Raw genomic sequence first — 19001 nt, 5'->3', positions numbered from 1 at the left:
AAGATACAAAGACGACCTCGATACACCATATTTCAGGTTAAATAAAACACAAAAGAGTTATAAATACACTGCGATGAAGATTTATAATCTTCTACCTACAGAAATTCGTGGTATGTGTAATAGAAACTTCGAGAAACACTGTAAATCTTGGCTCATTGAAACAGCTGTATATAGCGTTTTAGAATTTGAGAAAGAGTTAAAAAATAAAAAGTGACTAGTTATGTACTTATATATTCAATGTATATATTTTGTATAATCTCTTGACGTTGTCTATTGCAACAAATGTTGTTTAACGACAATAAAAATATTCTATTCTATTCTATTCTAGTCAGATTTGTTTTAATCACTGTACTAAGACTTATGGACCACTTTGTACTATAAACTGCAGCAATTTTGCATTTTTGTGTTTTCGTCGGTACTACCGCTATATGAAATTTTCTTCCATGCGTAGGTCTACACTGACTTCGCATAGCACTTGTCTTCATCATATCATCTTCATGGAGTATTAGCGTGGTGAATAGCACACTTTGCTTTGGTATTTCTACTTAGCATACATGTGAGACGTAAGATTGCTATATACTTATATTACATACGTTAATCCGTAGGTCCATGTCTCATATAGCCTCGCTGCTCAACGGGACGTTAAACTCAAAATCAACTCAACGATCCTATTGCGAAAGCAACTATATTTTTTCCGTATATTTTGCAAATTTATGCCCCTTTGAAGTAGAATAGTTCTGCCATTTCAAGAGTTACTGTGAGAAATAATGTTATTTCCCTATTTTTGAACTTTCAGCTCTCTTCCGTATTTTTGAACTTTGCGCTAACGCGATGCTAACTTTACTATTATCGGTCAGGAGTGACCTTTTGAATCTGCGTTGCGTTTTTTTTTTTTTTTTTTTTTCTTCGAGGATTGGCACAGAATGACCCTCAACGATAGTAATTTTCTTCAAGTTGATTACGGACTTCGAAACCTGGCAGCACTGGCTAGTGGTGTCTGCTAGTAGATAACTGAATGGATGAATTGAGGAATTGTGTATAGTTGAAAATGCTGAACCAGTGTGCCTTGTTTTGTGCGTTTTTATTAAGTCTTTTTAGCTGCTGTTTTACTTTATATGAAGATCAAATAGGAAAATTTGATTGGTAATTATTTACAAATGTTTACTTCTTTTTTGATACATCGCAACGTCTGGTACCTGAAACGTGCTACGTTGATGCAAGGCCTGATGTTAAATAATGGTAAAAATTTTAGCCAAAGAGAAATGAAAACAGAACTTTGTACTGTATTTCAGCCTCATGCCCCTTCGCAACCGAGTGAAAACGCGAGTTTTCCGTTCGAAATGTGTATGATACTGGGTTCGATTCCTGGTGAGATTACTTGCCTTGTACCGAATTCGTCCAATCGTTTGGAGGGCACCTTAAACTATAGGTTCCATATCATATGTCCTAGGTGCTGAAAAGAAAAAAGTCTCTACCAATAATATTTCAGTCTTGGATTATTTTAGTTATGAAGGTACTTAAATTAATTGATTCATTTGGTTGATTGGGGGTCGCGGTGGCTCAGTGGTAGAGCGTTCACCTCTGGTGCTTGGGGTCCCGGGTTCGATCTCAACCCCCGCCAAGTGAACTTTGTGGTGGACAAACACCGTGTGCGCGGGTTTCCTCGGGGTTCTCCCACTTTCTTCATTCCAACATTTCATTCATTACTCATCATCACCGTCTCCTTTAGCCTCACCGGCATAAACGTGGGACGTAAAACTCAAAGATTTCATTTTATTTCATTTGGTTGATTGTCAATGGGGACGTCAACTTCCAGGCTATTTGCCCCCTCCCGAATTGGATCAGGGTGTCTATCAGTCACGAAAGTCACGACATCAGAGAACAGTCATGAAAGTCAAGAAATTTAGCTTTTGGGTCACGATTTTTTTTATTATTTTATTTGTACAAATATAAGTATACACTGGATAATTTTGTTCTATAAAATGTAAAAATTTACCACCAAAAGTGTTTATGGTCGGCTTTAGATGCTACCAAATCGCAAGCAATGCACCCTTATATTGCATGCATGAAAATTCGGCCCAATTCGCACCTAAATTTGTTCTTGAGAATATCACTAAACTTTATGGTTTGGGAAAGAAAAGGTCACGAAATTTCATTTTGGAATTTTGGTAGACACCCTGTGGACTGAATATGTAGTATAGGCATATCATCCAGAGAACAGATTAATGTTTAGAGGAATATAAATTAGAAATATCACTACAAATGTTTTATTATTTTAATGTAGTAAGAATAAACCTAACATTTAGAAAAGGGTGCTAGTCAAGTTCTAACACACTACATTTTGAAAATGGCAAGTTTTTACTTCGACTAATACATTCATTGGAGCCATGTCATCGCACTAGGTTCCCAGAGCATTTCCCCACAACGATTCAATTCATCAGATCAGTCTAAGGATCAGTTCCTCGAAAGAAACAACCTGGGATAGCATTTAGTATCTCCCCCATATCCATCGATGACTCTGCTGCCGCTACTGTAACTTTGAGTAAGCCGTTGTAAACGATCACTGAGAATCGAATTAACAACCTAAAACAATCACAGATAAACGTAATATAGGCCTACCTCAAATGAAGTGAAAACTAGCTTCTAAAACTGTCCAGTATAAATATTTCAAACTATCCATAATTTCCAACTACGACATCTAATTTTCAACATCATCAACAACAACAAAAAATAAATAAATAAAATATAATGTCGAAAGCTTAACTACATGGCCTACCGCCTCCTGTAAAAATGAAAATAGCTGGATAAAATAAACGGTATCAAAATACAGTTCCTGTTATAACAAACAAGAAAAACTAATATAGTTTCACTCATGCCGTACGTCGGAAATAGCTTCAGCCTTCTACCACAACCATCAGAAATTTTAGGTAACAGTTTGGAGATGAGGGGGGCCAAACTTAGTGAAAAACAGGACAATTTATGGGAGAAGTTAGTTGATATTCCTATTTTGATGTTCAGTCACTCAAGAAAATATCGTTGGGGACCTGTACAAACCGTAAAAGTAAGTAAAGTGGCTTATGTGAGAAAAGTAAATTTTTGTAACGAAGACAGAAAACATCATCCCCTGCGGAGCTCTTCCCCACCTTCACTCGCTAACGCTCGCCCGGCAATACTGTGTGAATCAAATATTGGTAACCTAACAACCTAATTTAACGTATCGAACCATACAACAATGAAATCTGAGGAGAAAATCGCAAAAGAGTAGGTGGAAAAAGCTGGCTCCCCATCGCGAAACAATATCCAAATTTTCTCGGACAAGCCCTTTCTCATTATCCGGCAAATTGCTATGCAGGGTAGAAAGACATTGCAAGCAATGGAGCTCTTCATATATGCGCGGCGGTCTCCACCCATTTTCATGGCGAGCAAACACAGCCGCCTCTCCCTGCTAGAAAGCCAGATCGCCTTGTATGGCCAAACGGAACATTACAAGCATTGAAGCTCTTCACATATACACGGCGATCTGCCACTTGGGTGTTGGGGGAGGGAGCAAGTGTTGCCAGGAAAGAGTAGATAGTGGCTCTGATAATATGGTGTGTGTGGTTATGTTCTAGCCCAGGACACCTGGAGTAATTTTAACGAAACTTGTTGCATACAATATATGGGAAAAGATGACATGAAAAAAGAATCGAAAACGATCGATACTACCGAAGTGTCGAATCCAAAGGTCGTTGATTAAAAAGGTTCAAATCAATATAAATTATTTTTTTCTATGTAATAGAAGATTGGGAGAAATAAATGTCCTGGCAGCACTGGACAAATGGGCTTGTAATTCTATAAATTTGTGGTGCCCCAAAATTGAAATGTACACTATCAAATATTTCAGCAATATTACATATTTTACAGTCTTTTGCTATATATTTATGTACGTAGTATTTTGCTATATATATTTTGTTACATAAAACTTCCTTCCGGACTTGAGTAATAATACCTTAATGTACTATTTTCCATCGACAGTGTATTTCTGTATAGTGTAGAGAGGCTATTTTTTGTGTTTACAAGTGGAGTGTTACTAGTGTGAAACCACGACAAGGTAACATTGCCAGAGATCACTTGTTTTCACTACCCTCGCTTACGCGTATACTTCGTGTCGCTGACTCACCTAGTTCCTTCGGACGCACCATCGCGCGGGTTCACTGGCTTAGCCCTGCTCTGACTCGGTTAAGTAACCTTCGTGCTTTTCAGCGGCCACCTAGCCCAGATTGATTTGTGGTTCTTGCACTGTAATTTTTATGCTATATATCCGGACGCCGTATTTATACGAAATTCATTGTTATTTTTGTAACAATTACTTCTAGTGACTCCCGTAAATTTTGTTCTACGTGGGGTAATGTGTAACCCAGCACAGGTCTTTTGGAGAAAAATAAGAAGGAAATCAGTGTAAGAAATCTAATTTTTCAAAAATTATTTCGAGTCGTGTGTCAAAACTTGACCATGCACGTAAAAAAGAACTTGAACACGTTAACTGTTCCGTCACCGTAGTTGTGTTCCAGAGGCCTCGCGACCCTAAACCAGGTCACCACAACTTTCGCGTTTGCGGCTGCATGTATCACCGGTGGGTTGAGAACAAGGACTCGGAAAAAAAAGCGGCTTTAAAAAAACTCAGTTATTTCTGCTTCGCTTTTTTACCTGAGAAAATTTTAGTCTTTTTTTTTTTTTTTTTTTCAAAATTCTGCTTTAAATTGATAAAGCAGCTTCTCTACGACACACACAAAAAAAAGCTCGTTTAATTAGTGGTTAATGCGGTCAATAATATAAAACCTCGAAAATAAACTATGGATTTCAAAAAGATATTTCAAGCAGTTTTAATTCTTAACATATTTACATTATGAATCCCAAAGGATTAACCAATGTATATGAGAAGAATTTTTTTAACCTCTTACATACAAAAGTAAATACTTTTAAAAAAATATATACACAAATAACGAGCAAAATTGTATTTTTACTTCAAAATATTCCATACCCCCTTTTTGAAACAAAATAAAACATAAGAGAAATATTTACGTTTATATGATACGCTTAAACGCTGCACATCAAGAACTTTGTTTTGGGGTAGTTCTGTGTATTCTTGAAATTTTACAGTTAAGTTTTGTATAAAGGTAACCAAGAAAGTCCTGTTGCCGTTTCAACCATCACCTTCGAACATCGATATGTCATCTAAGACTTACCTGGAAGATCATAAATAGTCCCCACCAGCATTGCCAACGTTCTGGAAGGCTATGGATTCCATTGCCTTAGAACTTGATGAGCCGTGAAGCGAAGAAGGTATCAAGCGCATTTTGCACCTCTACTAGGGACTTGAGCTGGCGTTCTCTAAGGTGATTGTCCAAGGATTGGAACTGGTGATATTCGGACGGTGCAATGTCCGGAAGTATGGCGGATGCAATAGTGTTTCCCATCCAAGGCGTCCGGGTCATCTTAGCCACGTGGGGCTTAGCATTGTCCTGTAACAGGAGAAACCCTTTGCAATTCAGAAGTGCTGGCTCTAGAGTTTTGAGTTTTTCTTGAACACGACCCAACTGGTGACAGTACACAGTTGCATTCATGCTCTGATCAGCTGGTAACAGTTCCTGATGCACGATGCCGCGAGCAGTGCACCAAACACACAGGAGGAGCTTCTTCTGGTGCAGTGCTCGTTTCGGCTGTTTTGGAACCGGTTCATGGGATGCTAACCAATGATGGCGTCGTGGAGCTTCGTACAAGACCCACTTCTCATCACATGTCAACACTGTCCAGAAATGGCTCCTTCTGGCCCGGAGTCAAATCATGTGGGACCCATTGACCCAACTTGTAGTGCTTCCCAAGTTGATGGAGGTGCTGCCGAATTGTTTCTCCACTCACACTGAATTGTAGTTCCAGTTCCTCACCCTGTCTGACCACTGTTCGCTTCAATTGCTGCCTGATGATCTTAATTTTGTACATGTGTTGGTCTTCCGGCATGTGGTGCGTCTTGAGTGTTTTGTCACCGCCCTTAAGCTTGTTAAATCACTGCTGCACTGTCCGCGTAGTCACAACACCGTCACCAAAGGCCTGGCATATCTTCCGTCCCGCTGCAGCGGCGTTTGACCCCAGTTTGAACTTGTACAGCATACACGCCCTTATGACGTTCTGTGGAGGTCCCATGTTTACTCTGTCCTTACGCAAGTTCACGGTGTAACTGAACTGTCACAACCAGGTATTATATTGAATATACCCACACCAACAATTGACCTTCGCCTTATCACCATTCGCATTCAGCTCACGGTGTGAGGCCAATGGAACTCAGACCTCCACAAAAAGCGACAGAACTTTCTTGGTTACCTTTATATAACAATCATCATGGTTTACCCAGTCCTCAAGATTTCTGAATTTTTAACAAGAGGAATTATTTAACATATCATTACGGAACACCCTAACCTCCCCCCCCCAAAAAAAAAAAAAAAAACGGAATATATTTAAGTCAAGTCAAGCACACCTCACAACAAACATGAGTGAGTGGTTAGCTTTTGTTCTTCTATCGGAAAATCGAGAATTCAATCCCGCATTCGACCATTCTAACAAAATTTTTTCTCAGTTCCATCTGTGAATGTAGAAATAGTGCGTGTACTATTCGCCGACTTCCTTTCTTTTTGATTTTAAATTGTTGTTATTGAGCTGAGCGAAGCGAAGCTCTTATACTCGGGTTAGCCGTTTGGTTGTCCGCGAACTCCTCCTAGACCGTTTGGCCGATCTCAACCAAACTTAGCACGCTGATAGAGTATGTCGTGCTGAGTGACAACATAGGTCGAAATAAAAAATCCGATGTACCATCGAGGAATAATCACCGAAAAACGCTTACTCCTAGACCGTTTGGCCGATCTGAACCAAACTTAGCACGCTGATAGAGTATGTCGTGCTGAGTGACAACATAGGTCGAAATCAAAAATCCGATGTACCATCGAGGAATAATCAGTGAAAAACTCTTCCTGATTACGTAGTTTAAGCTCGCTCAGCTCATTTCATTGCAATCGGGTATATCCATTGCATTCCTAGTTACTAATTACCAACAGTGACAGATTTGCGGAGGAGGTTAGGGTGTCTTTCGAACAGAAAACTGTTTCCTGATATTACGGAATTTTTAAAAGAAACGAAATATTAGTTATGCCTTTACTCATAAATTTCAAGCTCCCCTCAAATAAAAATTAGGAATTGTAGAAAACCTAACATTAATAAGAAAAAGCCCTCCCAAAATGGTTTTCTAAATCCGTCACTGATTATCAATATAAAATGGTCTTCAAAGTTGTATCCGGAAGATTATTGCTGAATATATATATATATATAAACGAAATATTAGTTATGCCTGTACTCATAAACTTCAAGCTCCTCCCAAATAAAAATCAGGGCTTTAAAAAAATAATCAGAGAAACTAGTCTCAAAATACTTTTCTAAATCCGCTACTGATTATTTGTAATAGTATTCGAGGTTGTAGCCGAAAGGTTATTACTAAATCATTGCACAGCTACAGTATAACGGAAATGTGGAAGTACGCTTTGACGGATATATTGAAAAACGTACGCTCTGACATATATATTTGAAAAACATAAATTTAACTTGTGTGCTAGAATCTAGAGTACTAAGCTCTAAGAAATTAAACACGGATGACCAAAAATTAATTGTTCTATAGAAGAAGAATATGCCGATAACTGAAAAGTTAAAATAAAGTTTAATAGCCACTAAACTTGCCCTTAAATACTACGTTCTTTATGTTTGCTTTAATTCATAAAACATGTGTTCAATCCATCATGATGGTGAATTCCGGAGCGAAATATGACATTTAGGTCATGAAATCTTATTTTACTATAGAGTATACTATAAAAAAACTATTTAGATAGAAAGATCATGAAAATGAAAAAAAGCCAGAATCTCCAAAATTCCCGTTCCCCCCCCCCCCCCAAAAAAAAAAGCCGGCTTTCTTGCATATCTACCAGTGGGTCATCTTTTCTGCAGTTTTATATAGTCACATAGAGTCTGGCCGGCCTGTAAAGTAATGTGCTTAGATTCTTTCCCGAAAAATGTGTAACTATTCGCAATTTTAGATATGCGTATCTTTCTCTCTCTCTCTCTCTCTTTTTTTTTTAATTTTATTTTATTCGTACAGATGTGTGAACTGTAGAGAATACTGGAAAATCTCGTTTTGGTGTTTTACAAAGTGATGTATAAAATTCGTAAATGGGTGCTGCTATGTCCTAGAGAGCACCCCCCCCCCCCAAAGAAAAGAGAGTAATTAAAACCGATATAAAGTATAATGTTGCGTGTTGTACATGATTATCTATAGTGAAATTACTCATACGAACACTCGTTCACTCAAGGATGTTATAAAATAGAGGATCTGCCCATAAAACAAAATCGTGAAGCCATGAGTCACAGCTTCGCCACACCTACTCCGAGCCACTCAGATCGCAATGTTTCGAGCCAACAATAATGGCGGAAACGAGAGTAGCCAATCAGACGTGCCGGCTCAGACGATGCTCGATTGTTTTTCGGCTTCATTGAGTTCCTATGATGAAGATACATATGGGCAGATCCTCTATTTTATAACATCCTTACGTTCACTCTATGGCCTTTGGAGGTTCAATACCGCGTTCGCAAAAGATGTGCATTGACTTCTGTCCTTATCCAGCTGGATCCGGTTGCTACTTTGTACTCCTATTTCTGCGAGATCCATCTTTATAAGTGTCCTCCCATCTACACCATCTTCCTAATGGATGTTTTCCGATTGGATTTCTATTTAAAACTTTGAAAGCGTTCCTACTTTCTTCCATTCTGGCTACATGACCTGCCCACCTGTACCTCTTAGACTTGATGATTCTACCAATATTTTGTAAACGGTATATAAATTATGTAGTTCCTCGTTATGAAGTTTCCGCCTTTCCCCATTTCCCTTCCTCTTGGGTCCGAATATTCGTCTCTGAATTTTATTCTAAAATACTTCCAGTCTGTCTTCTTTCTTCAGGGTAAGTGACCATGTTTTGCAGCCATACACCACAACAAGCAATATTGTGGTTTTATATATATTAAGCAGGGTTGGCAAAAACCATGTTTTTTTTTTAAATAAAAAAAACATGTTTTTTTTTGTTTAAGCCCGGTTTTTTTTTTTCGTTTAAATAATTTGCTCTATGTATTTATATTAGGTATGGGCAGAAATAAGTTTGTTTCGCCTTGGTGTTATTATGCAGCAACGGGGCTGTGCTGGAAGGAGTCACATAAGCTTAAAGCGGAATCCAAACCGAGAGAAATTGTTCTCCATTTGGACTCGAAACCGGGACTAATTGGCCACAAATGCGATGAGTCTGCCGACTCACTCACGAAGGACTCCTGATAAAAATACGTTGCACTGATCTTGACATATCTGTTAATATAATTGTCAAGAGTCATTTCAGAAGAACAAAAAGATAAACAGTTGCACAAATGAAACCATTGTACAGAATTATATATAAACCGGGACACTCCCGCCTTAACCATTGGGGAAATCCTGTTATTACTTCAAGTGTAAAGCAATAACAGAAAAATTCCGTTATTGCTTGGAATGTAAAATTTTATGGTCAACGTATCATGATAAGTACGCTAAAATTGAGGTATTAAATTACAAAGTTAGTTATGTAGATATCATTCAATCAAATTAAAACTGAAAATCCAATCCAAGCTAATGTTGGAAGCTACATAGGCAGTCGATAAATTTTGCCAATTTCTATCAATATATTTAAGCACCTTGGTTTCTTTATAAAACAGGCATTCAGGCAAGCAGAAATACACAATTTGGTTTCCTTCCGTATATTTAGGCTTAACATCCTTATGTAATACCTAGCTTATTAAGGGGAAGACTTTCTCTTAACCCTTTCGGATCTGGTGGCAACATCTGTGTACATCATATTTTAAGATCAATATAATTACTCTGGTGCATTCAAAATGGCTGGGTTTTCATGTCAGTATTCTTTGAACTTGTCTAAATCACTTTCCGCTATTTCTCTGGTGCTTTCATCTGTTGTCAGGAAGTAACGCACATATCTTGCAAAGTACTTGCAGGGGCTATCACAATGGACAAAACTCAGCCCGTAGGCTGTTTTATTCTTGGCGAAACAAACTATTTGCAGTAAGTTTTCCTGTTTTAATGTTGTATTTTGAGTTTCTAAACTATGTAGGTCACAATGATGTTTACGATTAATGCCATTTTGTATTTTATATAGGTTTTTCAACCCTTACGCACGCAAAATGTTTTGTCCATAACTCTCTAAATATGACACCCGCAAACAAATTGACGCTTGTATTTCATTTGTTAAGTCAAAAAGAAGAATAAGACAAAATAAAAATAAAATCGAAGATTAAACAAAAAAAAAAAATCAGGGCTGAAAGGGGCAAAATGACATCCGAACTGCTACTTGGTTTACATTTGAAAGAAGGGTTGTGGTTCGAACCCTCCTTTCGAGAATTGAATATGGGACGCCTTGATTGAAAGGTGAAACGGAGATAAAACTAATAGAGATGGTTTGATATGTAGGAACATCATCATGCCGTTCATACGATTTATTTATTTATTTATTTTTTTTTTGAAAACCAACTGGTTTAAACCAGCCAACCCTGATTTTAAGCTTCAAATTTCTCGACAGAATTCGCGATGACAAAATATTTTGAACTGAATAATAATACGAATTCTCTGGTTTTTCGACACTTGTGAATATCGTTTTGGCCTATTAATATTTATCCTAGATATTTGAAAGTATGTATTTGATATTTTAACGCATCCATAATTTGCAGTATTACGATCCCGAGGAACTTCCATATATTTAGTTTGCTCTTCATTTGGTTCGAAATTCATGTCCTGCAAGCGTTTAATACGACCTCTGCATTTCTTTTTATTGTTCTTCTATCATTCCCTATTATATTTACATCACCAGCGTATGCCATAACCTGGCGAATACCATCAGTTCTAGGTCGTGGGTGTTGTCTTTCATTTTCCTTATAGCATACTCGAGAACGAAGTTGAATAATAGTGGCGTCAACACATCTTGTTTCAGACCATTCTTGACTGAAAGCTCGTGGACAAGAATTTTCCTCGGACTTTATTTTGGGATTAATTTAAACACATTTTAATTAGTAACGTAGCATGAAGTTTCGAAATGGGTAGGCTGAAATCAGGCCCTAGCTAGGGGTGGGTGGGAGGGCCCAGTCTCCTTGTGACCACTGTCAGCCCTCTGAAACTTTCAGTTCTTTGTTGTATGTATCTATTAGTGGAAAGTGAACTGGTCATTCCTTCCCCCTATTTTTCTCTCCGCTTCTAGTTAACCATGCTCTTACAGAGGTTGTTCAACCTACGTCTGGCCGATTTAGTTCCTTCCCCCTCCCGGGCAGAATGGACTCACCTGACCTGGCTCATGGCGTCCTGGGAACGGAGTTGTTTTTCCGCGCGTGACCAAAATGCCGCCCAAACTAAGCCGGTTTTCGGAAGGCTATGTTGCGGCTCTTTATGACGACCACTTTAGTGTTTCTATCATTAGAAAACAGTGCAAGAAGAATGGTTGCAACATCAGTTTAAGTGGAATAAAAAATATTATTAAAAAGTTCCACCATTTGGATCACCAACGAAGTTGCCTAGGAAGCGGGAATGCACCGAGGCCACCTCCACCATGCAGAGGAAACTTCGCAAAATGGCAATGCAAAAAAATCCGCCAGCACAAAGGTGTATGGCTAATCATCTTGACGTGTCAGTGGGGACTCTGAGTCGGACGTTACACCATCAACTCAAGCTGGAAAAAAGTCATGAAAGCTCGCTGCCATCTTCTCACGGATGCTCACCAAAAGGAACGAAAGTGTAACGCCCGAAAGCTGTACGAACGGCATCTGGCAAAACAAAGGTGGATGTACGTCGTAACGCTCGATGAAGCATGGATTTACCTTTCCAACTGCGGCAAACCGAGAGCCATCATGCACCGAGAAAGGCGCCAAGAACTTCAGAAGGTGAGTCCGTGTCTGTAAAGAATCCTTCCCAAAAGAGTTCATGGTCGTTACTGGCTACTGTTACCGAGGTAAACTGAAGATTCGTAAGGTGGCGAAGAACTGCAAAATAAATTCACAATATTTTCAGGAGCAGATCATGCGGCCGATCTACGAGCATGAGATTCCAACAATGTACGGAAATGACGCCAATCTGGTGCGCATTCACATGGACAAGGCCTCATCACATACCTCACGATCGTCCCTCGCATTCTACAGAGAGATGGAGGAGGCAAGTGGTATACAAGTGATATCTTTCAATGAGGTACCTGCTAAATCTCCAGATGCAAGTCCTATGGACTATTGTGGATTTGAATTGCTGAAGCGGGCTTTGGGAAAACGGCGTGTGACAACTGTGGAAGAACTTTGGAAAGCTGTGCAAAAGGAATGGGACAAGATTCCCCTCCCAGTTCTTCAGAGAAGCGTATTACAGTGGAAATTACGCTGTCGGGCTATTGTTAGGAACCAAGGGAAACACATGGAGCACTTGCGGGCCTGGCGCCATGGATTCTTCTAAATTTTTAGGTAAGTCGAAATTGGCCGAATGTAGACTGAACAACCTCTGTATATGGTACCACTTAAATTGGATATGATTTAGGCCTCCTTGGTTTTCATCTATTTCCTCAAGCACGAGAGATGGAGTGGATCGGTTATATTCTTTGTTTCAACTTTTTCCTCTAATGTGAGACGGGTGAAATGTCTCGTTCTCAGATATCATTAACTAAGTTTCACGATAATGCCATTGTAGATCTTCACATCTCACTTCAGTAATATACACACACACGCATATCACACAAAACTGTCAAAGTACACTGTATTACTATTTCAAAGAAACAATTAAAAACGGATATAAACTTAGGTTTATGTTAAGTATAAACCTAAGTCATACACGCAACTTCAATACACTTCACTCATAACACATATCAGTATACTAATACAAAACAGTAATGCAACAGCGCACAAGCAATTGTACTATTATATGCTTTTACGGAAATAGCTATTTTTAGATTGGAAGTATTAAAAATAGAAATTACACCTCACCTGGGGCCCCATTCCGTACGGAGCAGGACGTTTGAACGCAAATCTTTATATCTAAATAGGTTAATCTAGTTAATGGCTTATAATTTATTTCACAACTAGAACCTGGATGTTAACGGACTAAGCGCCTTGAAAATAGGCACTAGTATCACAAAATTGTCATAAAAATATAACTGCACAACTTAAAATTTAAAAAATCAGAAAGGTGAAATTTGACCCTATTAAAAAAAAAACTATCTACAAAAACTCTAAATTTTCGTTACGTTATAGTGTGCCCTGTGGTAAACAGTCACTGAAAGTCTCAGTTGCATTAAATGCTTGGTTTAGTTCTAGTAAATGTTTGTATAATGCAGAAAGAAAAAAAATACGAGGTCTAATTATTTTGTTTCTAGAATGATATATCTTAATTTCAGGAAAATCGGAGATCATGATCTGCAGATTTTTTTGTTGAATCTATTGGACTAAAATTAAATTTTCTGGTAGGCATCCTATGATACCCCAAAATAAACTTCTGTGAAGTTATCTGTATAATATCTCTAACGTAAAGGAATGGGCATTTTTGGATATTCATAACTTCATAGCTATCTATAACATTGTATTACTACTTATTATATATTTAGAACAGATGTAATTGGAAAGGAAACAACTTCGAAACAAGAAGTAAACATTGAAATCTAATATAAATATTGAATAATTTATTTTGTCTTATGTTACATTTACCATCAGTCCGTGACGAAACTTTGGGCCAAATCTCGCAAGAATTCTAGAATGTCACAGTTTCAAAATTCTGTACAATACGGGGAGTTCTTTCATCTGCCTGAATATATTTTCTTCTTTTCTTGGGCGGCTCTTCTCCTCGAAGCATTGCCTCGTACACTAAGTCCCACTTTTGTGTGTGTGTGTGTCCTCCGAATCTTGTTAGATAGTATTATTACTAAGAAGCAGGTCTGTGTATTTTATTAGACCTAACGAAAAGAAGCGTCGATAAATTGAAAAAAGAAAAAAAAAAGACTATCACTCAGGAAGAATTCGTAACATCAGATCAGAGGTGAATGCTTTTTATCAGTTTTCCTTAAAGCTGAATCGTAGAGGGTTTTCCCGTGTTTTTTTTTCGTTTTACATCCAGAATTCAAAATCCCGTATAGGTGAACAACATTTAGTGGTTAAAGATCCATAGCGAATTGACTTTAGATGGACTCAATATATTGCCTGTGTGAAATTCAGTCCATCAGATAAAGTACGATTGACCTGAACTTTTTCAAATTAAATATCAATCTCTGTCTTCTAGATGTGATCCGTAGTTACATATTCAAAAAGTACTATCTATTAACAATTTTACCTACATGTTCAGAGAAATTCGCAACAGTGAAATATGAATCTTATTTCCCCAGTTTCTGCATTTGTGTGGACACGAGCCTTGCATGTGTCATTTTTCCTCTCACACCGCCAAAACTTCTTCCCATCGCAGCTCTACCTGTCGAAAATATATTGAAACTCGTTGTCCATAACATTCACTTGTTTTCTTGTAGAAAAAAATGCCATGTTGAAATAAAATAGTACTCACGTTATTACACAATATACACACACCTAAAACTTGTAAAAACAATAGTTAAAGCTGAAGAGTCGAGTAGACAAATATGTAGCGCATCTCATTAAAAGTTTAGGTTACAAGTGTAAACGAATCTCGCATTCTGATTGATTCCTCATTTCTATCACATATCTTGATTGATTTCTTGGCGCCTTGATTGATTTCTCGGTGACACAGTGGTAGGGTGGTTCCTGGTTCGTTCCCTGGCTAAGTAAGTTTGTGGTGCATAACATCGTGCCCGTTGATTTCTTGGAATACTCCCGTTTCCCCCACATTCTCATTCCACCAATTTTTTCTATCGTCATTCACTTGCCTTAATCATCCGTCTCCTTTAGCTTACAAGGCATAATCGTTAATTTGAAAGATTTTAATTTCAAAACCTTTAACACGATATTATTTAGTTCCTTTCATTGTACTCATTTCTGTTGTTTATAATGAAATAATCTGTAATCAGACATCATATTACTACTTACTACAAAACTTTCTATAAATGCTGTTATCAAGATACATATAATTTTATGTTTAATGAGAGCTGACAAATCTACACAAAATTTGGAATCGACTAGCGAAAATAGCACGTTTCTAGGGGATTGTTGTTTCCAAGATCTCATCGTTGATAGGAATTAGCCGAAAACATATAAACTTAGCATTTTAAGTTTTTTGTCAACCGTACGTTTCATTGTAATGACGGGGCTACTGTTTATTGTGTTATCAGTTTAGTTGGAGTGGTACTAAAAAATAAGTCCAATTTTTTGCTTTTGTATGCTGCGTTAATTTTAATTAATTCTCTTTGTTATTAAATTTTGCAGGCGTCAGCCATATGTTGGGAGACTTAAATATGCTGCTTTTGATACAGTATCAACTGTCTTGAAAAAAGTTTTTGTTGCTACTGACAAGAATGTTGTTGCAGCTCTTAATCCTAAAACAGGTCAGTACAGACATTTTGAAATTTCTCAGTTTCTCAAATGAACGCTAATTTGAATTTAGTACGCAGAATAAAAATGAAAAGGTTCGTATTTCTAAAATGCAGATCCATAATTTTTTTTAAAAAAAAAATGTAGGTTTATAATATTCTACGTGCTGTTTAAATTAGAAAAATAGTTGTGTTTTATATAAAACTTTCTATATTCATTATAATTACCTGTTTAATTTTTATAAGGTAAGAAAAATTATCAATATAATATAATAGGGTGTCTGTTGGTCACAAAAATCACGAAAAAGTCACGAAATCAGAAAACGGTCATGAAAGTCAAGAGAAAGTCACGAAATGTAGCTTTTGGGTCACAATTTATTTTATCTATACAAGTATAAGTACGAACTGGGAAATTTTTGTTCTATAAAACGTCAAAATTCACCACCAAAAATGTCTATAGTCAGCTTTAGACACTACCAAATCGCAAGCAAAGCACGCCTCTATCGCATGCATAAAAATTCGACCAAATTCGCTCTTGAGAATGTTATGAAGTTTTATGGTTTGTAAAGAAAAGGTCATAAAATTTCATTTTGGAATTTTAGTAGACACTGTATAATGAAATGCCTTAACATCGTTGTCATCGAAAGATATTACTAGCAATCAATACACGTTATGAGTAGCAGAATATTTGAGAAGATATAATAAAGGCACATCCACAGAATATACACATTGACAGAATATAAGTTACTTGAAAACAGGGATTTAAAAATCAAGAGTAAAATAATGGATATTGTTTAGAAACACAGATTTCATTAATATTTTCTTCTAGTTACATTATTCAAGTCTCCAGTTTCATTTGTTCTTTTCTGTTTGATATTTTATTCTTGATCTTGCAAACGGGTTTTTCGTATATGGATTGGTGACTTAAATCCAATTGCTTTCCACATTCCTTAAATCCGTATTTCAAGCCGTTATCGTTTTCATGATGAAAATTTTAAATACCCGTCGCTCTGTTGAAGATTTTTATTATTATTATTATTATTGTTTCGTAGATTGTACAGAATTGTTCAGGTATATTCGAACAAGTTGAATGCACCACAACCATCCTCAGGTGTGAACAGTGACATAGGGCCTCACATTCTTTCTTAGTCTGTGGCTTCTTCTACCAGGATTTAGAGTGAATTGTGTGGGACAGTGCAATGCCGCCAAAAGTGAGCTGCTGTTGGAAAGTGTATATAATGACCCCTTTTTTAAAGGTGAAGTTCGCCATTCGAGATTGTGAGACAGTGTTGAAACAATGGTTTGATCATCGGGAAAACGTTCAGTTTAGTTTAAGTTTGGCGTCTCTTTCATCAGCGAGGCTATATGAGACTTGGATCTACACACCTACAGCTTAACGTGGAATCCAAACCACATGAGCTTCCACTCACTGGGTTTCCCGCGCCGAAAGTACGTATATTAACATATAACCACGAGGACTCGTAAGGTAAGAGGACTTCTCAATAATTAGACTTCTATAAGCGGACTTCAGTCAAAATAATGCAATGCTGCGTGGCATACGCCAGATAGCTTGCCAGAAAAACTTATCCCTCATAAAGAGAGGTGGCAAGTTAGGTCAAGTTTTCGTCAGCCTAGTGTCAACGGAACCATCATTCAGCATCCGAATCTGCCACGCCATTGCAAGGCCATTGAATGTATGCAACATATTAATCTTTATAGACCTTAAAGTTTGTTTAAACTGAATTCCAACAAGTCAAAAATTGTGTAAACCTCGGTAATTTTCTGCGGACACCTCTACAGGAGTGCTGCTGCATACACTGTTGCAGAATTATACTGGTCGCTGAACACGAACACCGACTAATACTATCTTTTAGATCATTCTTGACTGGATACATACGTAACTACAAGTTTAGTTTACCGATCACCACACGATGTTATATATACATATAGGACGGTGCGTTGTACGTGCTTTCAACACTGAACTTTCAAAGTTGACTCCCAGAGCACCCTCATGGTTATATTGTCAGCGTACGCGCCTTTGGTGCAGATAGCCCAATTTCAACATTTGGCGCACAATACAAACTTTAAACTGTCATTTGTTCTGACCAAATTGACTTAGAGAGCTCCTTTGAATGTTATGTGGAAAGTATAAAATAAACTTTTCAACAATATATGATACTGTTATATTCGGAAGAATGTTTGTTCAAGGTCGTTCAGTTTGACCTTGTGAAGACTCGTATCTAAAATGCTTTGAACACAAATATACTGTGACATACCCGAAATAGAGATTGGAGTGGTAATAGGAACATAATAAAAATATTAATTTATTTACGTATTTACTAAGTGCTCTTTTTTCTACTTACCAGTTACGAGTTTTCGTAGATTGACGTAGATTCAATAATAATAATAATAATAATAATAATGCAACGTGCTGGTTAAAATATACCTATATTGGAGGAAAAGAGACTTTGTTCGTTAAAAGTACATACCGGTAGCATACAGTATAAATTAAACATTCTTAAATTGTATCCGTACATTCAGTTGTTGGTGACAGTCTGCTTTCTGTTGTCGTCAATATGGGTATATTGCATTTACTCACCCAACAAGTACCTGCTGGATGCAAGCAAATACGAAGGATCCTAATAATCCATAAACATGAAAATAAATAAGTAAATAATTTTATACATCATTTGTGTTTTTAGATATACTCTGAAGAAATTCGAGCCACCAAAGTTGTGATTTTTTTCATAATATAAGGAATCTGTCTCACTAAACTGTGCTCTGTAAATTCACTACATTCAGAATAACATTTCACAAGCACTGTATATATATATATTGTGGGTAAAAAAGTTGCCAAAAATTTAAATTTGGGAGGATTTTGACCTATGTTATCCTCTTTAATGAGACTTTATTACGTTATGTGTATGAGTATAAGAGTCCATTTTCTTTCGTGAGACATAGGTATATTGATGTTCTCTTCTTAAATTTTGGGAGGGGCACATAGGACCATTCCTTAAATTGGAAAGTATCAAAAAAGAAACTTGGGTAAATGTTCGTTAGGAATCGAATATATACTTTTGTAAATTTGTTTGTGCCTGCTTGTCCCTTTCGTGGATTAAAAAACAAAAATGTATTTGCTATGTGCTCAACATGTTGTCTTATTGACCTAATGTATCTTCTTTGATAAGCATTTATGTCGTTATACGGTTGAGTGCAGGAGTCTATTCCCTTTCATAAGACATGAGCACATTGATACTCCCTTCTCAAAATTTGAGAGGGATACATATAAACCACCCCTTAATTTGGAAGTTATATATATATAAACAAGTTTTGGTAAATATTCTCTAAAACTCGAATGTGTAATTGTAAATTTTGAGTGGTCCTGCTTATCCCCTTCTA

General features: G+C 37.2%; 1 protein-coding gene across 2 annotated transcripts in view; it reads left to right on the top strand.

Annotated features, from left to right (window-relative positions):
- Positions 1 to 976: 976 nt before the first annotated feature.
- The window catches only part of EMC1 (ER membrane protein complex subunit 1), an 82963-nt gene continuing 64938 nt past the window's right edge, over positions 977 to 19001 (top strand). For both annotated transcript variants that reach the window (XM_081759619.1, XM_081759618.1), the window contains exons 1-2: positions 977 to 1143; positions 15499 to 15617. In XM_081759619.1, coding sequence (XP_081615745.1) covers positions 1049 to 1143; positions 15499 to 15617 — 214 coding nt within the window. In that variant the 5' untranslated portion in view covers positions 977 to 1048. The remainder of the gene's footprint in view (positions 1144 to 15498; positions 15618 to 19001) is intronic.

The sequence above is a fragment of the Thermobia domestica genome, chromosome 5, assembly GCF_964235325.1.
Source record: "Thermobia domestica chromosome 5, izTheDome1.hap1.1, whole genome shotgun sequence".
In the NCBI taxonomy this organism is placed as follows: Eukaryota; Metazoa; Arthropoda; class Insecta; order Zygentoma; family Lepismatidae; genus Thermobia; species Thermobia domestica.
The sequence above is the reverse complement of the archived record's forward strand: the minus strand, read 5'-3'. Positions and strand labels throughout refer to the sequence as shown.